At 43.3% G+C, this 21,550-nt stretch overlaps 1 protein-coding gene across 4 annotated transcripts in view; it reads right to left on the bottom strand.

Moving 5' to 3' along the window:
- The window catches only part of LOC147025914 (tetraspanin-4-like), a 151,944-nt gene that overhangs the window by 8,945 nt on the left and 121,449 nt on the right, over window positions 1-21,550 (bottom strand). For all 4 annotated transcript variants that reach the window (XM_085880816.1, XM_085880815.1, XM_085880817.1 and 1 more), the window contains 2 exons: window positions 643-744; window positions 149-280 (listed from right to left, as the gene is read on the bottom strand). In XM_085880816.1, coding sequence (XP_085736942.1) covers window positions 149-280; window positions 643-744 — 234 coding nt within the window. The remainder of the gene's footprint in view (window positions 1-148; window positions 281-642; window positions 745-21,550) is intronic.

Here is a 21,550-nt window from a genome sequence, read left to right on the forward strand (position 1 = left end):
ATGAACAAAATGCTGAACATATGTGCACAGGAAAACGAAATTAAATAGTGGCAATGAAATTACATGAAGGAAAATAAGGGAGAGGAAATGCAGATTACATAAGTGAATGAATGCATGGGGAAGGAGAATGATCAGAAAAATTCATTACCACCGGCCACCACATCTTAGGCCTGTCCCTGCCACAGTTACGACTGTACTCGAAGCAGCAAGAGTCAGGGACCCTGTTCTCTCCAAACGCCACAAACCAATCGGTGTGGTTCAGCACACCGCAGCAGTGGAACTGTAGGTACAAATACCATGAAGCAACATTTGAAATCCTGTGCTAGTGGGTCAATGGAATTTTTTTGAGAAAGGCAGGGAGTGCAGTTCAAAGAACCCATCCTGATTGATGGACACATATGAGCTAGGAACAACGGCTTTACATCATGTTAGGGAAAGACATTCGGTTCAAACCTGAGCCATTGGGCCTTACAATTACCACGAATGATGTACCATTGATTAAAAGATGATGCACAGCTTCCAAGTTCATTTTTCCCCACACTACCTTACAGAAGACTTTCACGCAATACGTCATTTTAATAAGACACAGACAAACCAATTTAACATGTGGTCATTCAAAACAAACGTAGGACAGGAACGCACATCTATCTGGATGATGTTCCAAGCCTTTGTAAGGCCAAGGTTTCCTTGTGAACCATACAGAGCCAGACCTTCCTTTAGGTCTTCTTTGGCGTGAGCATTGATCTGCAGTCCAGAAGGGGGAGAACGAGGGAGAAAGGAGAAGTAAAAAGGAGGGGTGGGTGAGAAAAAAGGGAGGGAGACAGAGAGAGAGTGTGAGAATGAAAGTGAGAGTGAGAGTGAGAGAGAGAGGGGGGGGGGAGGAAAAGAAGGCAGAAAATCATGAACTTTTGAAGCCTTTTATCATCGTCAATACAAAAGATATAAAGATAAAACACGTGAACAGAAGTTCTACAGAAGCATTAGAGAAAAGGTTGGTATTTGGGAGAGTGCCTATTGACAAAAACTGCAAGAACCATGGAGCAAAAAACACAAAGGCACAACCAACTAGAGCTTTTTGCCAAAAGCCAAAGGCTAAAAAAGTTCAACATTTCAGCCACAGAGTGGTCTTCGTCAGGCACCATCACGGGGAATGTTCCTTCAGACGAGGCACGGGGAACCTCTGGCTTGCGGGCGAGATCCGGCCTATGTAGTGATATTTTCTTTCTCAATATTTTGTGTGGCTATAACCACTGAACTCAAAAACAACTTGGGAAGAGAAATTAGTGTTCTATCCAACATGGCCACTCTCGTCAAAAGGTAGCAATCTCAGAAGTTGTGTTAGGAAATCTTATACATTTTAATACTACTAATAACTATTTTAAAGTAACTTGCCAAAGTTACTTTTGTTTAGTTAATACAAAGAATCAGGATGTTTAGTCATTTTTAAAATCATTTTTATATCTGCAGTAAAAACAGAAAAAGAAAAAGAGCGATCAGATTGCAGACCCTTACCAGGGCTTGTTTTGTGTGGTGTTTTTGTACTGGTGTGCTACGAAATAAAGAGACATAACTAGAACTGCCACTTTACAACTGCTGGCAGTGATGACTAGGTGCCAAGACGTCCCATTTTGATCAGACACTTGACCCAGACCCATGATGTTTATTATTATTCAACTGAATTCAGAATGACATTAAAATAAATTCAATTCAAATAAAATAAGTACAAATAGATACAGAAGACTTCTGTACCATTACTTCATTGGAGTCATCAGAAGGAACCCAAACAAGCAAAAAGCAAAGATAAAGTCATCAGGAGGAACCTGAATAGGATTCGGGTTTCAGCAACTACTCCACAACACTCAAACCTATCCAGGCACAGCCAAGTGAGCCTTATTCAAATATACATCAAAAAGAACCCAGATCAAAAAAATAAATAAATAAATAATTCTGGATGCCAGACCATGCATTTGATCAGGTTAAAATTCAAAAAATATATTCCCCATCTCTATGAGATCACAATTGTGAAGTTTCTTGTCAATCAATGAAGTGGTTCAAGAGAGAGAGAGAGAGAGAGAGAGAGAGAGAGAGAGAGAGAGAGAGAGAGAGAGAGAGAGAGAGAGAGAGAGAGAGAGAGAGAGAGAGAGAGAGAGAGAGAGAGAGAGAGAGAGAGAGAGAGAGAGAGAGAGAGAGAGAGAGAGAGAGAGAGAGAGAGAGAGAGAGAGAGAGAGAGAGAGAGAGAGAGAGAGAGAGAGAGAGAAAAAAAAAAAAAAAAAAAAAAAAACTTTAAAAAGATTTTTGCTCAAACCAATATGGCTACTAGACCATGTGACCTATCAATTATTCCTGAATACCCCGGTATCCCCAAGGCTTGGGGAGCATTTTCATAGAAGTTCCCCTCGATCTGTCGAGTCATTCTGGAGAATATTTTTTATAGGTTTCAGGGGAAATCCAATATGGCTGCAAACCATGTGACCTATCACATCATGTGAGAATGTTTTGTTCATGGATAGGCAGTCATCGCTGTAAAGTTTTGACTGGATCTGTTCAGCTGTTTCAGAGATTTTTGAAGGTTAAAAAACCCCCAAAAAAACAATATGGCTGCCGAACCACATGACTGATATTTTTTTCTGTGGACCAACTTATACCAAGATGACCCTCAAAAATTTTCATACTGATCAGATGTTGCATTCTTTGTATGCAATTATGATGTCACAATGAAGGCACTTATGACATGAAAAAAAATCACTTATTCCCCATGATGAGTACTTGCATTGTGCCAGGTTTCAATTTTTTTTCCTTGTTGCGGTTTTGGAGATTCAGAGGTCCAAAATTTTTCCTTTTTTCCAACATGACTGCTTCTACACAGACCTATGATGTCATAATTATCAATAAAACAAACATTGTCCATGAGTAGTCGCTCTTATGGTGAAAATTTTGTGTCAATATGACAAGCGGTTGCAGAGAAAAACACGAAAGTTCTGTGTCGACAGACAGACAAACAAAAGCAAAACAAGAAACATGTCATGCAGAGAACGATACTTGCGAAATCCATAAAACAAATTTGGTGGTTGAATTCAATGACAAAATACAGAAATCCTCTTCAAAGTTCAAATCACATGGATGAAAATTGACAATTTTAGAAATGACGGTCAACTTTTTGGCCTATGTTGACCTCAAAAATTATTGGTGGTTGAATTCAGCAACTTGATATGCAAATCGTCTTCAAATTTCAAGTCAATGGGATGAATTTTAGAAATCCAGCCTAAACTGTTGACCTTTGGCCTATATTGACCATTAAAATAATTGGTGGTTGACTTCAATGAGCAAATATGCAACTCCTCTTCAAATTTCTCGTCAATCGGATGAAAATTGACAATTTTAAAAATTTGGCCCATGTTGACCTTTTGGTCAATGATGACCTCAAAAATAATTGGTCATTGAATTCCGTGACCTGATGTGCAAATCCTGCTCAAATTTCGAATCAATCGGATGAAAACTGAGGATTTTAGAAATACCACCTTAGTTGTTGACCTTTGGCCTATGTTGACCTTTTGACGTCAAAAGCAATAGGCTTCTTGCACATGCAAAACTCTACCATGTGGTGAAGTTTCGTGAAAATCGGTTTAAAATTTGTTTATGTTTATCGCCTGCAAGTCACAATCAACCAGAATAACGCATACAATCACAATCTCTTCCGGTTCTGGGTTTGGAGCGTTGGCAGGTCTTCTTCAGGGCTCTCTGCTGTCGATCTTAAAGTTAAGTTTCTGGTCGTTATCTGTCCCATTTTAGCTGTTTATTTTCTCACCGACATGTTACTGTGTTCCGAGTTCGGTTTTGTTTCAAAAATCGTGCTATTTTGAGAGTTTTCGTCGACCTTGTCTTACTGAGTGCTTGAGGCCTACCCATCATTCCCCTCGGTGTACGATCGTGTTTATTTGTATTTTCTCCCCATTACCTTCAATTTCTATATTCCCCACTTTCCCAACGTCCCCCATCCCTCCCAACTAAACGCTCTATTTCTTATCTTAAATCAAAAATATATATATATATTTTTTAAAAAAATGACCTTTCTCCTTGCACACTCACAAGTCTCAATTCTTCTTCTTCTTTTTCATCCTCTTTTTCTTCCTCCTGCCGGCACACCATCTTTATTCTACTGAGCTGACCCTCTCTCGCCATTACCTTCACGATTTCTTCCAATCGACAACCTTCCATTCCCGAATCTTACCTGTTCTTCAAAAATTATACTCCGTCTCCGGCCGTCTCAGTCTCCGTCCGTCTCCGTCTCAGTCTGTCTGCCTGTCTGCGTCTGCCTGCGTCTGCCTCTGTCTCTCTCAGCTTCACACTGAGTTTACCATCCAAATTTACCACACACTGCCACGATTTTACTTCAACCTTCCCTTTTCCAAATGTTACGCAATCCTTATTTAAAATAAATAATTTCACTTTTGACTGTACACCTCCCAGAGCCAAGTGCTTCTCCCATAACCACGTGATCTGTTTAGACCCTCTGCATTTATCGATCCAATTTCAGCATTCAACTCACAATTTTTTCTACACTTCCATGACCTAATCTGATGAAAACTCTCTCAAACAATAATAATAATAACAATAAAAACGATCTCTTATAATGCTTCATCTTCCTCTTTCACACGTGTGGAACTCTTTACTGCATCATAATTCACTACTCTTCTGCTATTTAAACAAACAACTCTCAATTCGACCTCCAAGTCATACCTTTCCTAAAAAAAAAAAAAATCCAACTGTTCCAGCGTTTCTTCTCTCCATTCTCTGAATTCACCTTTATTGCATCCCTCAAGAAAGGTGTTAAATCACATCTCTGACCTCAAACTTAAAAAAACCCCAGTTTGCTACGAATGTTCGCTTTCCATCAACCATTCTGTTTTTCCAATTTCAGTGCCAACTCACCCCTCTCACCCCTCACTCTCAAAGCAATCATCCCACTCTTCTCCCTCCAAGCCTCCCTCTCACCTCTCTCAAAAACTACCCCTCACCTTTCTCCCCACTCACCCTTCTCCCACCATTCACCCCCTCACTCATCCTTCTCAAAGTTCCCCCTCCCATCCACAAAGCTGCCTCCTTCCACTACAATCTTATCTCAATCTCTTCACTCCACCTCCTCAAATCCTCAACTGCCTTCTTCCCCCTCTCTTGTCCCCCTCTCCACCAGCACCACAGAGCCTTTTCTCCTCCTCATCCAGCCCCCTCCCCTAGCTATTCTGCAATCCCCCACACTCTTTCAACAACCCTCCTTACGCCCCCCCTCGTCGCTTGTTCTACGCTCCCATCCCCTCTCACCCCCTGCACCCAAAGCCTCCTCCCCTCCCTCCTCATTAACACTGTGGAACTCCAATATCCGGGGCCTTCGCTCAAACCTTTCAGATCTTTCCATACAGGTTACCACTGACAAACCAGACATAATCTGCCTTCCAGAAACTATCCTCCCCCAAGAAGTGTCTGACTCACAAGTATCTCTCCCCAGTTACTCCCTCCTCCGGTATGACAGACCTGAGCCTCGTCCTGGTGGAGGAGTTGCTCTCTTCATAAAAGACTGTATTCCTCACTCTCCATGCACTGCCCTCACTCGCCCACACCCCCAGGAATACCTCTGGCTACGGCTTCCCCTCAACTCCCACCTCATGTTTATATGTGTACTGTACTGTCCACCTAACAGTGATGACTCAATCTACACCTCACTATCCGAAAACATGGACCAACTATCTTCTCATCCAAACTCTCTCCTCATATGTGGAGACTTCAATTGTCATCATGCCAGTTGACTAGGTGTGGGTACCTCTCTCCCCTGTCATGGCACTTCAGCAAAAGCTTTCTGCGACTCAATCGGTCAAATTCCCGACCCAGATCTCAACCAATGGTACTCTATCTCTTCTGGTTCTGATTTTGACAAATTTCCCTGACAATATCTGATGCTCTTCCTCCGTTCCAATCGGTTCTTCTGACCACGTCCTTGTCAAAGTGGACATCTCTCTGGCTGTTATCAGAGAACCTCCTCACCGCTGTCGAGTCTGGCATTTCACTCAAGCCGACTGGCAGGGTCTCCAGGCAGCCATCAAACTTGTAGACTCATCTCCTATCACTACTTTCTCCAACATCAACAAACCCTGGGAATTCTTTCAAAGAAACTTGCTCTTCCTCATGCACAGATTTATTCCCTCTCGTCTTCAGTTGTCCGACCCATCCTCCCGCCCATGGTTCACTGAAGCTTATGGTGAGGCAGTTGTCCTGAAACAACTTGCCTTTGCCTCATGGAAAGCAAACCCAACTGAGGGTAATCTCAGTTCCTTCCATAAAGCTCAGAACAAGTGTGTATCTACCCTCAGGAGAGCCAGAAAACAACATCTCTCTAATCTCCAGTCTGAACTCTCAAACCTCTCTCCCTCCTCAAAATCCTGGTGGTGTCTAATCAAATCTGTTTCTGGTGTATGTTCCCCCTCCATCCCCTCCCTTCCGTCAAATGGCCGCACTGCTGATACCGCACATGAAAAAGCTGAATGCCTAAACTCGGTGTTTGCATCGAAATCTTGTGTCCGAAACCCATTGCTTTCCCCCAACTTACCCAGTCACACCCAACTGTCCCTGGACTCTGTGTCCTTTCTCCTAACAAGGTGGAGATTCTGCAACCGGTCCAGAAGGCATCAGCCCACATTTCCTAAAATCCTGCTCTGCTCTTGCTCACCCTCCCTCTGTTCTATTAAACCTCTCATTTGTTAGATCTATGCACATTACTGCCCCGCATAAAAAGGTGCAAAAACAGATCCCTGCAACTACAAACCAATTAGGCTTCTCCCAATCATCAGCAAGGTTATGGAATCCATCATCGCTTCAGACATTAAACCCTTCCTCTTCTAAAATTGCCTGATTTCCGATCATCAATTTGGTTTCAGACCAGGTCACTCCACACTGGATATGCTGCTTCTGCTCTCCCTATAATGGATGAGGTCCTCAATGCCAGACAGGAAATCCGAGCCGTATCCCTTGACATATCACATGCTTTTGACACCGTCTGGCACCCTGCCCTGCTCACCAAACTCATCCTATGGTATCCAAGGCCATCTCCACTCATGGCTTGCAGACTTCCTATCCCGTCACAGTCAACGTGTGGCCCTAAATGCAGTTCTTTCATCCCCTCTTCCTGTCCAGGCTGGAGTTCCTCAAGGTCGCGTTCTGGGACCTGTTCTTTTTCTGGTTTTCATCAATGATCTCTCTGACTCTCTGGAAAATCCTCTTTATCTCTTTGCTGATAACTCCACCCTCTGCCGTACCATCTGTTATTCCTCCGACCGGCAAGCAGCAGCTTCTTCGCTCAGTGCTGATCTGGATAAAATCACAAACTGGTCCGACACGTGGAACATGTCTTTCAATCCGGACAAATCTCACACTCTCACTATGTCTCTCCGAAAGGACCGTTTGGAAAACCCCTCCATTTACTTTCTCAACAACCCTCTGGGTCTCACTATCTGCCATGATATTTCCTGGGAAAGCCACATTTTCAACCTGGCCCCCAAAGCCAGTCGCCGACTGGGAATTCTCTGTTATGAAAAGTCCTTCCTCGGCCCACCTGAGCTCCTGACCACATACAAAGCTTTTGTCCGCAGCCTGATGAAGTACTGCTCTCCCCTCTGGGCTGTTGCTCCTGCCTCCCACCTTTCTCTGCTTCACGCTGTGGAAACCAAGGCATTTCGGATCATTGGTATCTCCCGTGATGAGGCAGAGTCTTTGGGCATCTCACTCTCACCGCAGGCAGGTCGGTGGTCTTTGTCTTCTTCAGTCTTCTCTCTGGTCTGCCCCCGCCCCATCACCCCCCGATCTGTCTGCGATTTGTCCCCACCATATTTCCGCAGGGCGCTCAAGGCCCGCCAACAACCACCCTCATGGTAAAAACTACCAAAATAACGAATCACTGCTCACCTTCACTCTTTCATTCCTCTTTTTCCCCACCTTTGGAATAAACTCCCTCACTCTGTTCAATCCCATTCTTCCCTACAGGCCTTTAAAACAGCTGTTCACCACCTGTTATGCCCCATCCAAATCCTCGATCTTTTCTACCCATTAATCCACCCAACCCCACTTCCTTCAAATTCCCTGCTTTCCTTCCTGAAAGTCCCTGTAATGTCCATCTTGTCCCCCATGTTCCCAGTTCCCCACCCCATCCCATCCCTCTCCCTTCCACAGATCTCCTAGTGTCTGTTCCCCAGTTTTGTCCTTCCCCTCTAGTCTCATGCCCCCCTTGCTGTGCGTTGTGCGTTAGCTCTTGTACAAGCCTCGATAAGGTATACAAAACAGATACATATATACTTGAACAATCTTCGATTTTTTCAAGGAACAAATACAGACAAACAAACAAACAAGACCCAAATGGAATACCCTCTCCTGCGGCGAGAGTAACGAGAATGGCACTCAGTGGAGCGTATGCCTGCTCCAGTTGAACAGTTTACGTTTTGTGTCCAACTGAAAGGCCAGATCTGCATCCAGACCTGAACCAAAATCTAATTGGCTTGTTATTGTCGCCTACCCAACTCATGTCATAATCTGTGCACAACTTTTTGAGGAATCATTCTAAATATCATTTTTGCCCTCATCGATCTCCCAATGGTGAAGAATTACTTTAAAACACTATTGTATCCACACCTTCACCAAAATCGAACCAATTTGTCCTGTTTACATGCTCAACCTGTTCATCAAATTTCGTCCGAATCTGTCCATAAATTTTTGAGAGATCTTGCTCACAGTGAGACAGACAAACAAGACATGGATGAAAACATAACCTCCGTACACCTTTGGTGGCAGAGGCAATGAGTTATATGACTTATCTACACATGTTTAAATTGCTATCATCACTATATGTACATAACCTGCCCTCAGTAAGTTTAACAATGGCTATGATGGTCCTCCACCTAAAGGCCCGGTCACACCTTGATGTTTTAGCCAGCAATGGCAACGTGTTAAAATGTATGTAAAACGCTGGCTTACGTTGAACTTTTGATGTTTTTTTTTAAAGATTTGGACGTATTCATAGCGACTTGGTCTTATGTATAACGCATTGTTAACGGACACAGAACGTTTCGTTGTGTTATAGATAACTTATACCAACGAATGCTGAACCTGTTGTCGGCCTACACAACCGATGCCCAACGATAGTCTAACTTAGGCATAGCGCGTTGCACGCATCGCCGACGATGTCGTGACGTAGCCTATTAAAAGGCTGACGCACAACGATTCGAATCATAACTGCCGTAGAAATGGAAGTGTCAACATCGCGGTCACACCTTGGCGTGACCGCGATCTTGCCAGCGTATGCCGACCTAAGAAAAATGTGTCTAAAATGTTGGGGCACGTCAAATACGGTATGAGTAAGTTTGGTATGCGCGAGTAGAACGCTAAAGTACGCTATCATACGTCGTAGTAAGTAGAGTACGTCAAGAAATTTTAAACATGTTCAAAATTTTACGACGTACTCGGCGTATGACACACGTTCCGCATGCGATGGGGATAAGTTTTACACACGATATGTGGACGCTTACACACGTCCACAAACGCTACTTATAAGCTACTCATAAGTCGAAACACGTCGCGGTAATGTCTTTTTTATGCGAAACTTATTTCTAACTTATGTTTGACGTGCTTTGAACCAATTCTTTACGTAGTCCCAACACACATCGACTTATGTAGACGTATTCCAATGACGTCTTCCGGTCGACAAAAAAAATAAATGAACGTGTTTCTAGCTTACAACTGCCATATAAAGACGTGTTCCCAGCAGTTTTGGGAATTGGTATATAAAAATGCTGCTCATAAAAGGGGAACCCAACAGTGTTTTTGAGTCCTTTTTGAGTCGATGTCCATGTCAGCAGTATCAGTATCAGTATTAGTAGTAGTTTGTTCATGTTGGCAGTACAGTAGTAGGTGAGTGTGAGGGGGAGGGTGTGGGTTATGATGGATCGTCCTTGCGTTTAACGATTTAAATGATAAACTCAACGATTTAAATGGCTGCATCTCCACTATTGAAAGTAGACGCTTGCGCTCAACAATTGGATTTTTTTTTTACACTCAACGACTTTTAAACGGTACCACTCAGCTAGTTTCATTGTTTACAATGAACGATTTAAATTGCTGTCACTCGCCTTTGTTTTTTGACGCTGAGGTTTTGAAATTTGAAGCGTTTCTTCTGAACATGTTAAAACGCTCAAACTCGACTATTTTAAATAGACGCTGCCGATGGACAATTGGAATCATAGCCAAGCTAGACATCGAAGTGTGAACATCCTCGTCATGCCGAAGAAAAGTTTGAAGAATGCTGTAAATAAGTGTCCTGGCCGTGGCCGTGGACGCTGACGCAAGGACGATCCATTATACCGACGTCTTTCAGCCTATGAGTAACTTAAAAGTAACGTCTGTCGACGTGTGGCAACGATCGCGTAACGTGCCAACAACACGTTAATCATAGGTTAGAAATAAGTTTCGGGTACGCTAAACATTACCTCGGCGTGTCTCAACTTATGATTAACTTACAAGTAGCATGTGTTGACGTCTGTCAATGATCGCAGACCGTGCATACAACTTGTGGCCAGCGTAGCGGAACGTGCGAGTCATACGCCGGCATACGTCGTGAAATTTCAAGCATGAAAAAATTTGAGGACAACCAAAAAGTACAACGTTTAAAGCCAGCGTACAACGACGTATGGCAGTGTTTTTCAGCGTGCTCTCAATGTTATCAAAACTTACCCATAACGTATTCAACGTGTGCCAGCGTTTTAGAAAAAAAATTCAAAAATCGGCATACGTTGGCTAAAACGTCAAGGTGTGACCGGGCCTTTAGAAAGGTCACCCCCCCCCCCACTACCAGCTGATTTGACCTTGAATTCCCTGCTGGATGAGGCTTGCCATTGCACTGAGCCGAAACAATTGACTTGGAGCCTCAGCCTTTTGGCAAAAACAGGGGGAAAAATAGAATGAGGAAAAAGGAGGGGTGGGTCAAGTTGGTTGTGCTTTGGTGTTTTCCACTCTGCGATCTTTGTGCAATTTTCGTGATTACAGTGGATGCAATTTAGAGAGTGTAAGGGGGGGGGGGGGAATCCATAATGCCCCATCATCCAGCTGACACGAAGTTCCCTTAGCACACTCTTTCACCATAAACATCTCGATGTTGGCGATGTCGAAACAAAACGTATGACTACTCCAGCTTGAGGCAAGAAGGAATGAAAACCTTAAAGGCAAGGAGAAATTGCACACAATTATATCAGCACCCGACAGTTGTTGTCCTCATTTCCGAGAAAACAGTCAACTTATCTTCAGCAACTACAAGATTCACAACAGAAAATTACATTTCACCCACATTATACAGAAAAACGCAAGCTTTAACATCATGAAAAAGCAAGGCAAGGCTGATGCAAGACGTAAGCATTGACTCGTCAGTCAAACCACAAAAGGGGCATCACCAATAGTCCGGCAGATAAGTGAAACATTTGGGGGAATTGTGCCTTTGATGATCCAAGTATGAACTTTGGCACACTGTTAGATCATGCCTTAAGGAAGATATTTAGCTGTAGGGCCATCGCAGAATTGTCCTGTGGCCAAAATGGCCACCACCGGTTGTTATTTTACCAGTTTCTCAGGTTCTAGACCAACTAGGATATCGATTCTGGTGGCTAATCGTACATTTTCAAGGATGAGGAATGCAGTGGTACTATTTATAACATGCTATCAACTACTAAACTACATATATCTCGCATTCAGGGAATTAAAGAACAGTAAAACCATCAAATATTAGCGGAGTTATGCACATTTTCCGGAATTTTAGAATCAGCCCATGAGTTGTGTGCTGACCTCATAATTATGTTTATGTGTATTCATATATTTTGCTGCATATTCACACAGATCATCATAATAACGTCACAATGATAATCTATATTGTTAGTACAGCTTTTGTGTACACCTTATAACAACGCCTAATCTACATGTATATCTGTACGTTTTCAGTTGACCTGGACTGTGACTGTGGTGGCAGCGAACATATTTTCCTGGAGATTTCAGCTAATGGTAGTGGTGGTGGTATAACTAGTAGATAGTGTTCTGAAGTAGCATAGTGCATAGGGACAATGGCCAAACTATACAAGGTGGTGGACCCTGATGAGCCTAGCTCATCAGGTAAACAGTGCCCGACCACAGACTGGAACAAATGTGTTCTGTGTCAGGAAGACACAGATGAGATGCTGACATGTCCATATAATTCAGCACGTGGCACAGATGGGGCAGGATACAGGGCCATAGCTGAGCATCTTGTAGCATTCGACAAGATCAGTTGCCTGCCAAGAACACTAAAACTGTCACAACTGGATGAGGTTCAGGGCATCGAGGCAGCATTCCGGGTTCACAAAGCCAAATGGCATGACTCCTGCAGACTGCAGTATAACAAACCAAAACTTCAGAGGGCTGAAAAGAGGAAAACACACCACGATGATGACCCAGAAACCCACAAGTTCACCCGTCAGAGCATTGAACGTGAAACTCATTCAACAGAGACATGCTTCTTCTGTGGAAAATCTGCAGCAAGAGATGCTTTGCGTAATGCATCAACATTCGAACTTGACATTCGTGTGAGGCAGTGTGCCCTCAAACTACAGGACAAACACCTCCTATCCAAACTCATTGTTGGAGATCTCATCGCACAAGAGGTTAAGTACCATGCTCAGTGTCTTGCCTCTCTGTACAATAAAGCGAGGGACACAAAGGCACAAGAATCTAATGGAGACACTGTTAACCATGGAATTGCATTCGCTGGACTTGTCACCTATATTGAGGAAGTGCGCATGGACAATGTGGTTGCACTAGTGTTCAAATTAACAGACTTGGTGAATCTGTACAGTAACAGGCTGGAACAACTGGGGACACACGTGACAGGGCGTGTGCACTCCACTAAACTCAAGACCAGAATACTGGGTTACTTCCCAGACATGGATGCTCACAAGCAAGGTCGTGATGTGGTGCTCGTGTGCAATGAGGATGTTGGTGCTGCATTAGGGAAAGCATGTGAGCATGTTGCTGACAATGATGCAGTTCATCTAGCCAGAGCTTTGATCATCTAGCCTTTGATGACGTCACTAGAGCCTTCTGTGCCTTGGCTGCCACCCCAGACACCATAGACAACTGGATGGAGTTTCTGGAGCGATTCGTGGTCTTGCTCTATGACCGCACTAGCAGCCTGGAATCAGTCAATCAGGCACGCAATCAGCTGTTCACCCAGAAAGGAAGAGACATTGAAGGACTCCCTCCAACACAAGCAGCACTGATTCAGCACACAAAGAGGGCTGCCTACCAAGCTGGTCACTGCTGGGGACAGATGATGGTTGCAGTCCCGGAACTCCCATCCCCACGTGACTGGGGGTGGAAGAAGGAGGACACAGGTGGATGGAAAGTTCACTGGACCACACTGCCAGAAGTGACCCAGACCTGTCGAGAACTCATACGCTGTGGATGCAAAAAGGGGTGCAGAGGACAGTGCAAATGTGTCAAGGCAGCACTTCAGTGCACTGCCCTTTGCCGCTGTGGTGGACTGTGTTCTCAAAACTAACATTACATTTCATTGAAAACCTGTAATATTACCATGGAAGGCCTTACCTGGTCAATAATGGAAGGACTGTCGTCGACTTGCCCTCACCACTAACGTGTCAAACAACAATGGGACATGCACTATTGATTTGCAAGATACAGCATAATCTCATGAACTGTGTGCTCATGTAAATAAACTACCAAATATTATAAAAAGGAAACATTGCGAAGACTGCATTGAATGTACTTTCATGAATACGTCACAGTTTCAAAACATGTACATGTATAACCCCACCAATATTAAATGCGTTTATAATTTTACTCTTATTTATTTCCCTGAAAGCTAGATATATGTAGTTAGGGAGTTGTTAGAGTAGTTATAGCATGTTGTAAATAGTACCACTGCATTCCTCATCCTTGAAAATGTACAATTAGCCACCAGAATCAATATCCTAGGTAGTCTAGAACCTGAGCTACTGGTAAAATAACAACCGGTGGTGGCCATTTTGGCCACAGGACAATTCTGCGATGGCTTTATAGCTAATGGCTTGCTGATTAGGGTGGCTGGCTGGGGATCTTAGGGTCCTGAGTTTGAGCCCCGTTGGCCACTGAATTAACACCAGACAGGGTTGACTCATCCCGTCATCCTTCCGAGGTCAGCAAAATGAGGACCAGCGGTACTGGTTTAGGGGCACAGTATCAGCGGCATAGTCATGCCCCACCAAAATGATAGCTACCCAGCAGCCAAGCTACCATACCCAAGAAGAAGAAGAAGCGAGTCCTGCACAACAACATTCTACCTAACGGATGGTTTGTGGGAAAAGTCCCTTTGGAGCAATCTCAACCAAATCCCCCCAACAAACTTATCAATGGATCATCCTGAATAAGGATACAATTTCTGTTGGTCCCGAGGAGGCCCACAGGGAAGGAAATGTCTCCATTGAGACCCATTGTAATCCTTCACTGAACGACATAGACTGCGGAGCAAGGGATATCCAGCACGACATAGCGGACATGCAGACACTGATGATGGACAAAGACTCATGGCGCGGCATTGTGAACTCTATCTCGGATACGTCTGCTGAGTCGTAGTAGTAATTCTTCAAGAAGTTGGCATTAGCCACCTCGACAGAGGACCTTTTCAGGATGGACCTGAACAAAATGAGTCCATCTCTGAAGCAGCAAATGGAAGAGCTCATCAGTAACAATATATTTGAATCGGAAGAAAAAAGGAAAAATACAGCACTCTCAAAATGACGTAATCATTCCCAGAATGCTCAGCATTCAAGTGCAGAAACCCCAATAAATAGGGAACTTCAGGGCATGGGAACTTCTGTCGTGTTTGGCAAGAAGGACTGTTAGCTAAAATGGCTCACAAAGCTTCTACAAGAAGCCAAAAATACTTGGAAATGGACATGAGAGAAATATGGGGTGTGCCTCTGGACAACAAGACAGTTGGAGGAAGATACCATGTCTGGTTTGGGTGTTTCTGAATACCGATGGACGGGTCATACCTGGGCCTTGTGAATACACAGGGAGAGTTTAAAATCAACTTTCAAAATGAGGATTTTATGATTTAATAATCATGTTTGGGCAGAGCAGAGGCGGGGCTGGGGGGGGGGCAGTGGGAGCTGCGAGAGCTATTATGGTTTGGATCCGGGGCAACAAGAGAAATTAGATTTTTACATCTGTTGCCACAAAATAAGAATCTGTGTCTGTGCTTCTGTCTGCCACCGCTCGCTGCCATCAACAGAAAATGGTCAGACCGACAACACCTCGCATCCATGGATATTTCTCGTATTTCCGACATTTTCCTGAGTCCGATTTGCGTCCAGGAGCAATTATGGTTAACCAGTTTGAAATTGCCATTCTGCCGTTTGAAAGGTGTGAATTATGGTTAAAAGACGATTTCGCTTCAACTTCACCCGAGCAATGGTAGGTTAAAAGAGCCTCATCTCGCAGAAGTGAGTCGCTCAAAGCGCACAGCGCATGCCCAAGAGGCCTCATTTGCATTCATACATCATTTTGAAAGTCCTGCATTGAGATTCTACTCGATAAACACGAACAAATTTACACTAAACCTTGCAACAGCCATTACCAGCCTCATACTTATGCCTGCTGTCACCGTTATGGCACCACTTTCCCACAGAGTTACACCAAAATCTAACAATCACACAACAACAAAAATCCAGGATCCAACAAGTACGAATGAAGGGCCAATAAAACTGCAAGCGATCCAAAAGGGGTTATGGGAAACTGGGTGTGAAGAAAGAATCAAGTGTTAAAAGGGCACAGACCCAGTTGAAAATGAAGACACTGCAGCCAGGCTTGTAGCGTCACCTCGATATAACCCAAGGCAACAAGACGACATTCCAGATCAACAGGGAAAAGCTCAACATTAACCTTGCCCATCAGCCTGCTGCAGCACACGCAGTGCCACGAACTCCAAAAAGAACTTCCTTACAAAGTAACCATGGCACAGTAGGCATAGCAGAGAACTCGGAACGTCGACCCGACCGGGACTTGTCAGCCAATGGTCGGCACAGAAATGCTGACTATAACCGACACTGCCATTCCAGAAAATTAAAAAAATAATAAGAAAAAAAGTTAACAAAAACTCATACATTAACCAGTACTGTCACTGATGGTTGTAGAACCACAATAATGTCACAACAGGGAGGCCACAAAGTGGTTAATGGCCATCATTGAGCCAGGATAAGAGTTGGCAAAGTAGCTCTTTCAAGAGAGAAAGTACCTTTAGATGTTTTCACCGAAACCACTCCAGTTTTTTTTTTTTTTTTAACTATTATTCAGAGTAAAGTGCCGATTGCCAAGTTCGACTGCAACATTTTAAGTCAGAGCAGATCCATTTCCAGGGAGGAGAGGAAGGGCAAGTCATCTTGAATAATCACCTCTCCTCTCTGGAGATGGACCCAACTCGAGAACACCCCCGTCTTCAGGAAAAGGTGAGCACAGATCATCGCTAACTTGCAAGCTGGAGTACAGCATCGGAATACCCATCTGGATCACTCCCCGATCATTCAAAATGCTCCCAGCAGGGTAACGCAGGATTGCAATTTACTGCCGACTCCTACCAACATTGCCAACACCGCCAAAAGCAATTAGAAGCACTTTCTAAATTAAGATAGGAGAGTCATCCTTACTCTTGATCTAATGTGCTCCCCTCTGTCCTTGACCGCAACTGGTGCCCTTAGCTCAGAATTCACCTCAAATTAGTCGACACTGCCCGATCCTATTTCCAAACCCGAGTGAGCTCTGGTCAGAATCTGCAGTTCCAAAGTATGGAATGAAGATTTTGCTGATCACAGGTATAAACATATACGGTACTATCAATAGAAACCAATCAGAACAGTTTTACCTCGTGCACAAAACAAACAAAAAAAAAAGTGGAGTGTTCAAATGGTTCCAGGAATGAGATACTTTGTGGGGTTTGCTTGTTTAGCATTCCAAACTGAACACACCTGGCTCATGATGCTGGGAACCCAGGTTCAAGTCGAGTCGCATTCACTGTATGGATTTGTCCACGTAATAATACATTTCCATGTATTTTTTTTCAATACAATATTTCTATGTAGGTATGCAGTGAAAGCGATAATGCTCACATAAATGAAGCATTTAAATCAGTGATCTTCACTATTGTTTTCGAGGGAGGGGGGGCACTTTTGCAGACAAGACATCAGTGCGAGAGCTGCCACTGCCTGCAAGACTCCATAATTGCTGCGATGAGACCCCACCTTCATGTACTCTTCTTCGTTGTGGTTCACAGGGCTACGAACATAATTGTTGTTTGTGTAGTGAAACCATATCATGAGTATTTATGGTGCTTTTATGCTTCATGTTGGAACACTCATTTGAAGCCATTGGGTCAATTTGATAGCATTGATGGTGGATTAAGATTGGGCGTTTTCACATTTGTGTATTATTGACGACACGTCAGGGGCCGCACTTTAGGCCACCAGTGGCTCGTGAACAATGAAGAACAGGGATTTAAATTATCGAGAAATTTATACAAAACGAGAACGCCACTCGTCGAGTGCAGTCTCACCTTGTGCATTCATTCTGAACGAAAATAACTTCATTAACTGAACACTACTATTACTGCCCATATTCCAGTATCATCCATGCGCTCTTTTGCGGCACAGTTTCTTAGCATGGGTTATGACGTCAAATTTAAACAAAATGGAAACTGCAGGGACTTTCAGGAAGGAAAAAAGGGAATTTGAAGGAGGTGGGTTTGGTGTGGATTAATGGAGGTAGAAAAGATCATGGTTTTGGATGGGTATCATGGGATTTTTTTTCTTTTTTCTTTAAGAGAGTGAGAGACCTAAAGATACGAGATGATGGTGAAGAGCTGTTTTGAAGATCTGGAGGGAAGAGGAGGATTGAAGTGTGTAGGAGTTTGTCCCGAGGCAGGAAAAAGAGAGGAATGAAAGAGTGAAAGCCAGCAGTAATTCTTGATTTTGGCAATTTCACCAGAAGTGGGTTGCTGGCGGATCTTGAGCGTTCTGCGAATATGGGGGTGTGGAGGGCAAGATCACAGACAGAGTAGGGGGGGGGGCAAGGCCAGAGAGGAGATGGTAGAAGACAGACCACTGACCTCCCTGCGGAGAGCGAGAGTGAGAGAGAGACCCAAAGACTCAGCTTCATCGTGGGAGACACAAGTACCAATGATCCAAAATGCCTTGGTTTCCATAGCGTGAAGCCAAGCAAGGTGCGAGGCAGAAGCACCACCCCAGAGCGGAGAGCAGTACTCAATCAGGTGGTGGATGAAAGCTTTGTATGTGGTCAGGAGCTCAAGTGTGCCAACGAAGGACTTTGCACGATGGAGGATGCCTGGTCGGAGACTGGCTTTGGAGGCCAGCTTGGAAATGTTGCTTTCCCTGGAAAGATCATGGCAGTTTGTGAGACCCAGAAGCTTGAATGAAAGACTACTTCTTCAAGAGGATTGTTGAAAAAGTCGATGGGGGTGGGGTTCCAGATAGTCCTTTTGGAAAGACATAGTGAGTGTGAGATTTGTCAGGATTGATAGACTTTTTCATTTGTCAGGATTGTCAAGTATTTTACCAGCTTGTGATTTTATCCAGGTCCGCAGAGTGAAGAGGCTGCTGCCTGCTGATCTGAGGGATGAGAGAATGATACAGCAGAGGGTGGAGTAATCAGCAAAGAGATAGAGGATTTTTCAAAGTTAGAGATCATTTATGAAAACCAGAAAAAGCACAGGGCCCAGAACACTGCGTTGAGGAACTCCAGCCTGGACAGGAAGAGGAGATGAGAAAGAGCCATGAAGAGCCACACATTGACTGCGACAGGAGAGGAAGTCCACGGGTCATGAGTGGAGATTGTCTTGGATACCAGAAGAAAGTTTGGTGAGCAGTACGGGATGCCAGACCGTATCGAAAGCTCGCGATGTCGAGGGACATGCCTCTGATCTCATGTCTGATATTGAGGGCCTCTATCCATTGTTAGGAGAGTAGTAACAGCATGTCCAAGGTAGAGTGACCAGGTCTGAATCCAAATTGATGATTTGAGATGCTGTTGGTGAAAAGGAATGGATGGATGGATTCCATATCCTTGCTGATTATTGGAAGTACAGTAAGCTAATTGGGTTATAGTTAAGGGGATCCATTTTTGCACATTTTAAAGTAATGCTGTGATGTAGGCTGATTTCCAATTTCCAAGGGGGACAGAGGAGACCAGTCCTGAAGTGTTTATAAAAATATACGATTTTAAAAAACAAACAAACAACAAAGACAGTTCACTTTTTTACCCGTGAATACACGGGGTCTGCGAATCGCAGGATCCGACAGTACTGGATTCAATGCTAATCTGTTTGCATGAATCCACCGAAACATTATGTTCATAATTATATCAAGGTCATCAGAAAGGTCGTCAAAGGATTTTTATGTGAGAAAAAAAAAATAATAAAACACTCGAGTCATCGACATACAAGGTTAAAGATAATATATTTGAGGAGTTTAAAAAAATCATTGATGGTTTTTATTGGCAATGCCTTGGAGAAGTCCAGAAAAACACCGACTATGAGAGCGATTTTCAATACCCAAAGCAACTTTACAAATTCCCAGTTTGTTTTTGTGAAAAGTACACGATTAATGAAATGTAGAAAAGCGTGAGAAGTAAAGATATCACAATGCTTGAAATATTTCCAGTGCGGATATAGATTAGTTTTTCAATAATTTTTGAAAATGACGCCAGAGAAATTGGTAGACAATTGCAAAAACCCCGTGGGTCTCTATTTGAAAATGGGAACAACTTTTGCTATTTTCATATTTTTAGGAACAATACCATTAACAATGGAAAGGTTCATAATATGTGTTCAGGGTTTGAAAATTTGAAAAATAACACCAACAAATCATTATTTATGTTCTTAAATCCTGGGCTCTTTATCATCTTCAAATTAAAAACAATTAGCAGGGGTACTCAACGTTGCCCGGTGCTATTCTCATCCCGATGGTATTTTGACGAAACCAAATTTTGTTTTTCTTCTTTTTTTGTGAAAGCCTTAAACATTTCCCAACACCCACTAAGGAAAGGGGGTCGGGAATCATTGAATGCTACCTTTCACATAGCTACAAAGGCTGAGGCACGAAAGAGTGTTTTTAAAAAAAAATTCAAAACAAATCCAACTTTTTTAACCAATTTTTTTTTGGCCTAAAATACTCCCTGGCACTCACTTGCAAACCTCTGAAAGTTTGATAAACGTCCGTTCAGCTAACTCGAAGAAAAATGGCGACATACGGCTCTCATAGTATAGATATCTACCATTTCATTTTCAGTGGTAGAAAGAAGACCAGGGAACTTGGGTTCAGATTTTCTGAAAAATCATCATTTAAATTGACAACTATTGGAATAGCACAAACTAACTTGGGCCCTATGGCAGAAAAAATTATCATTAAAACTCTGCAATCATTTCCAGATTCACGATTACAAAGTCATCCTTCTTTAACTTAAAATAAAATAAAAAAAAATCTTTATTATTCTAAACTGCTGGACGGATGGAGTGGAAATTTGGTTGTTGTACTTGGGCTGTGTGCTGGGGAAGGTTTTCTGTGTTAACATTTTTTGTAGATGTGGGTGTATGGGAGGGGTGGTTACAAATTCCTTATGTAATGATTGTACTGTATAGCACCACACAGTGGTGGGAGAGCGTATTTATTACAAGTCGCTGTGGAGACAATCTGCAAGTGTACAAGCAGCAATTGCTTTACCGACCCCTGCCGGGAGGCAGGGGCACCCAGTGCATTCGGTGCCCTCCCCTCCTGTCAAAAGCTATCGTTCTTTTTCATATGTAATGAGGTGTATACAATTGAAGATGTCAGAATGTGGGATCACCTCAAATTCCTCAGACCACAGCTGATGTTGACCAGAGCGTTCAACATGGAACTGATTTGTACCTTTCAGTTTGTTCCCATGGTGGATACTTAATGGTTCAGGAATGCTCAGGAGAAAAGAATCGTCTCCAGTAATTAGTTAACCAAGAAGTGGATTGGTATCCCAAGTACCAGATAATCCAGTCCTGATCATTCTGTTTGAATTTGGCACTCGGTCTGTGTATTCAAGACTCAAGAACATGCTTTTTGACCATGGAAAAATTCTCCAGGGTATACAATAGGCATCAATTGTGTTGGAGAAGAAATCTTTATCATGAGTGATTCACATAGTCGAGATGATGAAAGGAAATGTTCAACCATTGGAAAAACCGTAAATCTGATCGAAGGTCACCTCCATGTCAAATCTTTGTTGCGGTTCTATAAAACCACATGCCTCCAAGGGAATGGCACAAAAACAGTGAGCCCAAGGCAGTTATTTCAATCGTATGTGTATATCAGTTAGTCCTTTCCATATATCTGGTGGGTAAAGGGGAAAGGGGAAAGGGGAAAGGGGCATTGCATGGGACTCCTTATACCTGTTTAATCTTCAACCC

Source organism: Eptatretus burgeri, chromosome 5, assembly GCF_056783735.1.
Source record: "Eptatretus burgeri isolate ZD-2024b chromosome 5, Ebu_testis_v1, whole genome shotgun sequence".
NCBI lineage: Eukaryota > Metazoa > Chordata > Myxini > Myxiniformes > Myxinidae > Eptatretus > Eptatretus burgeri.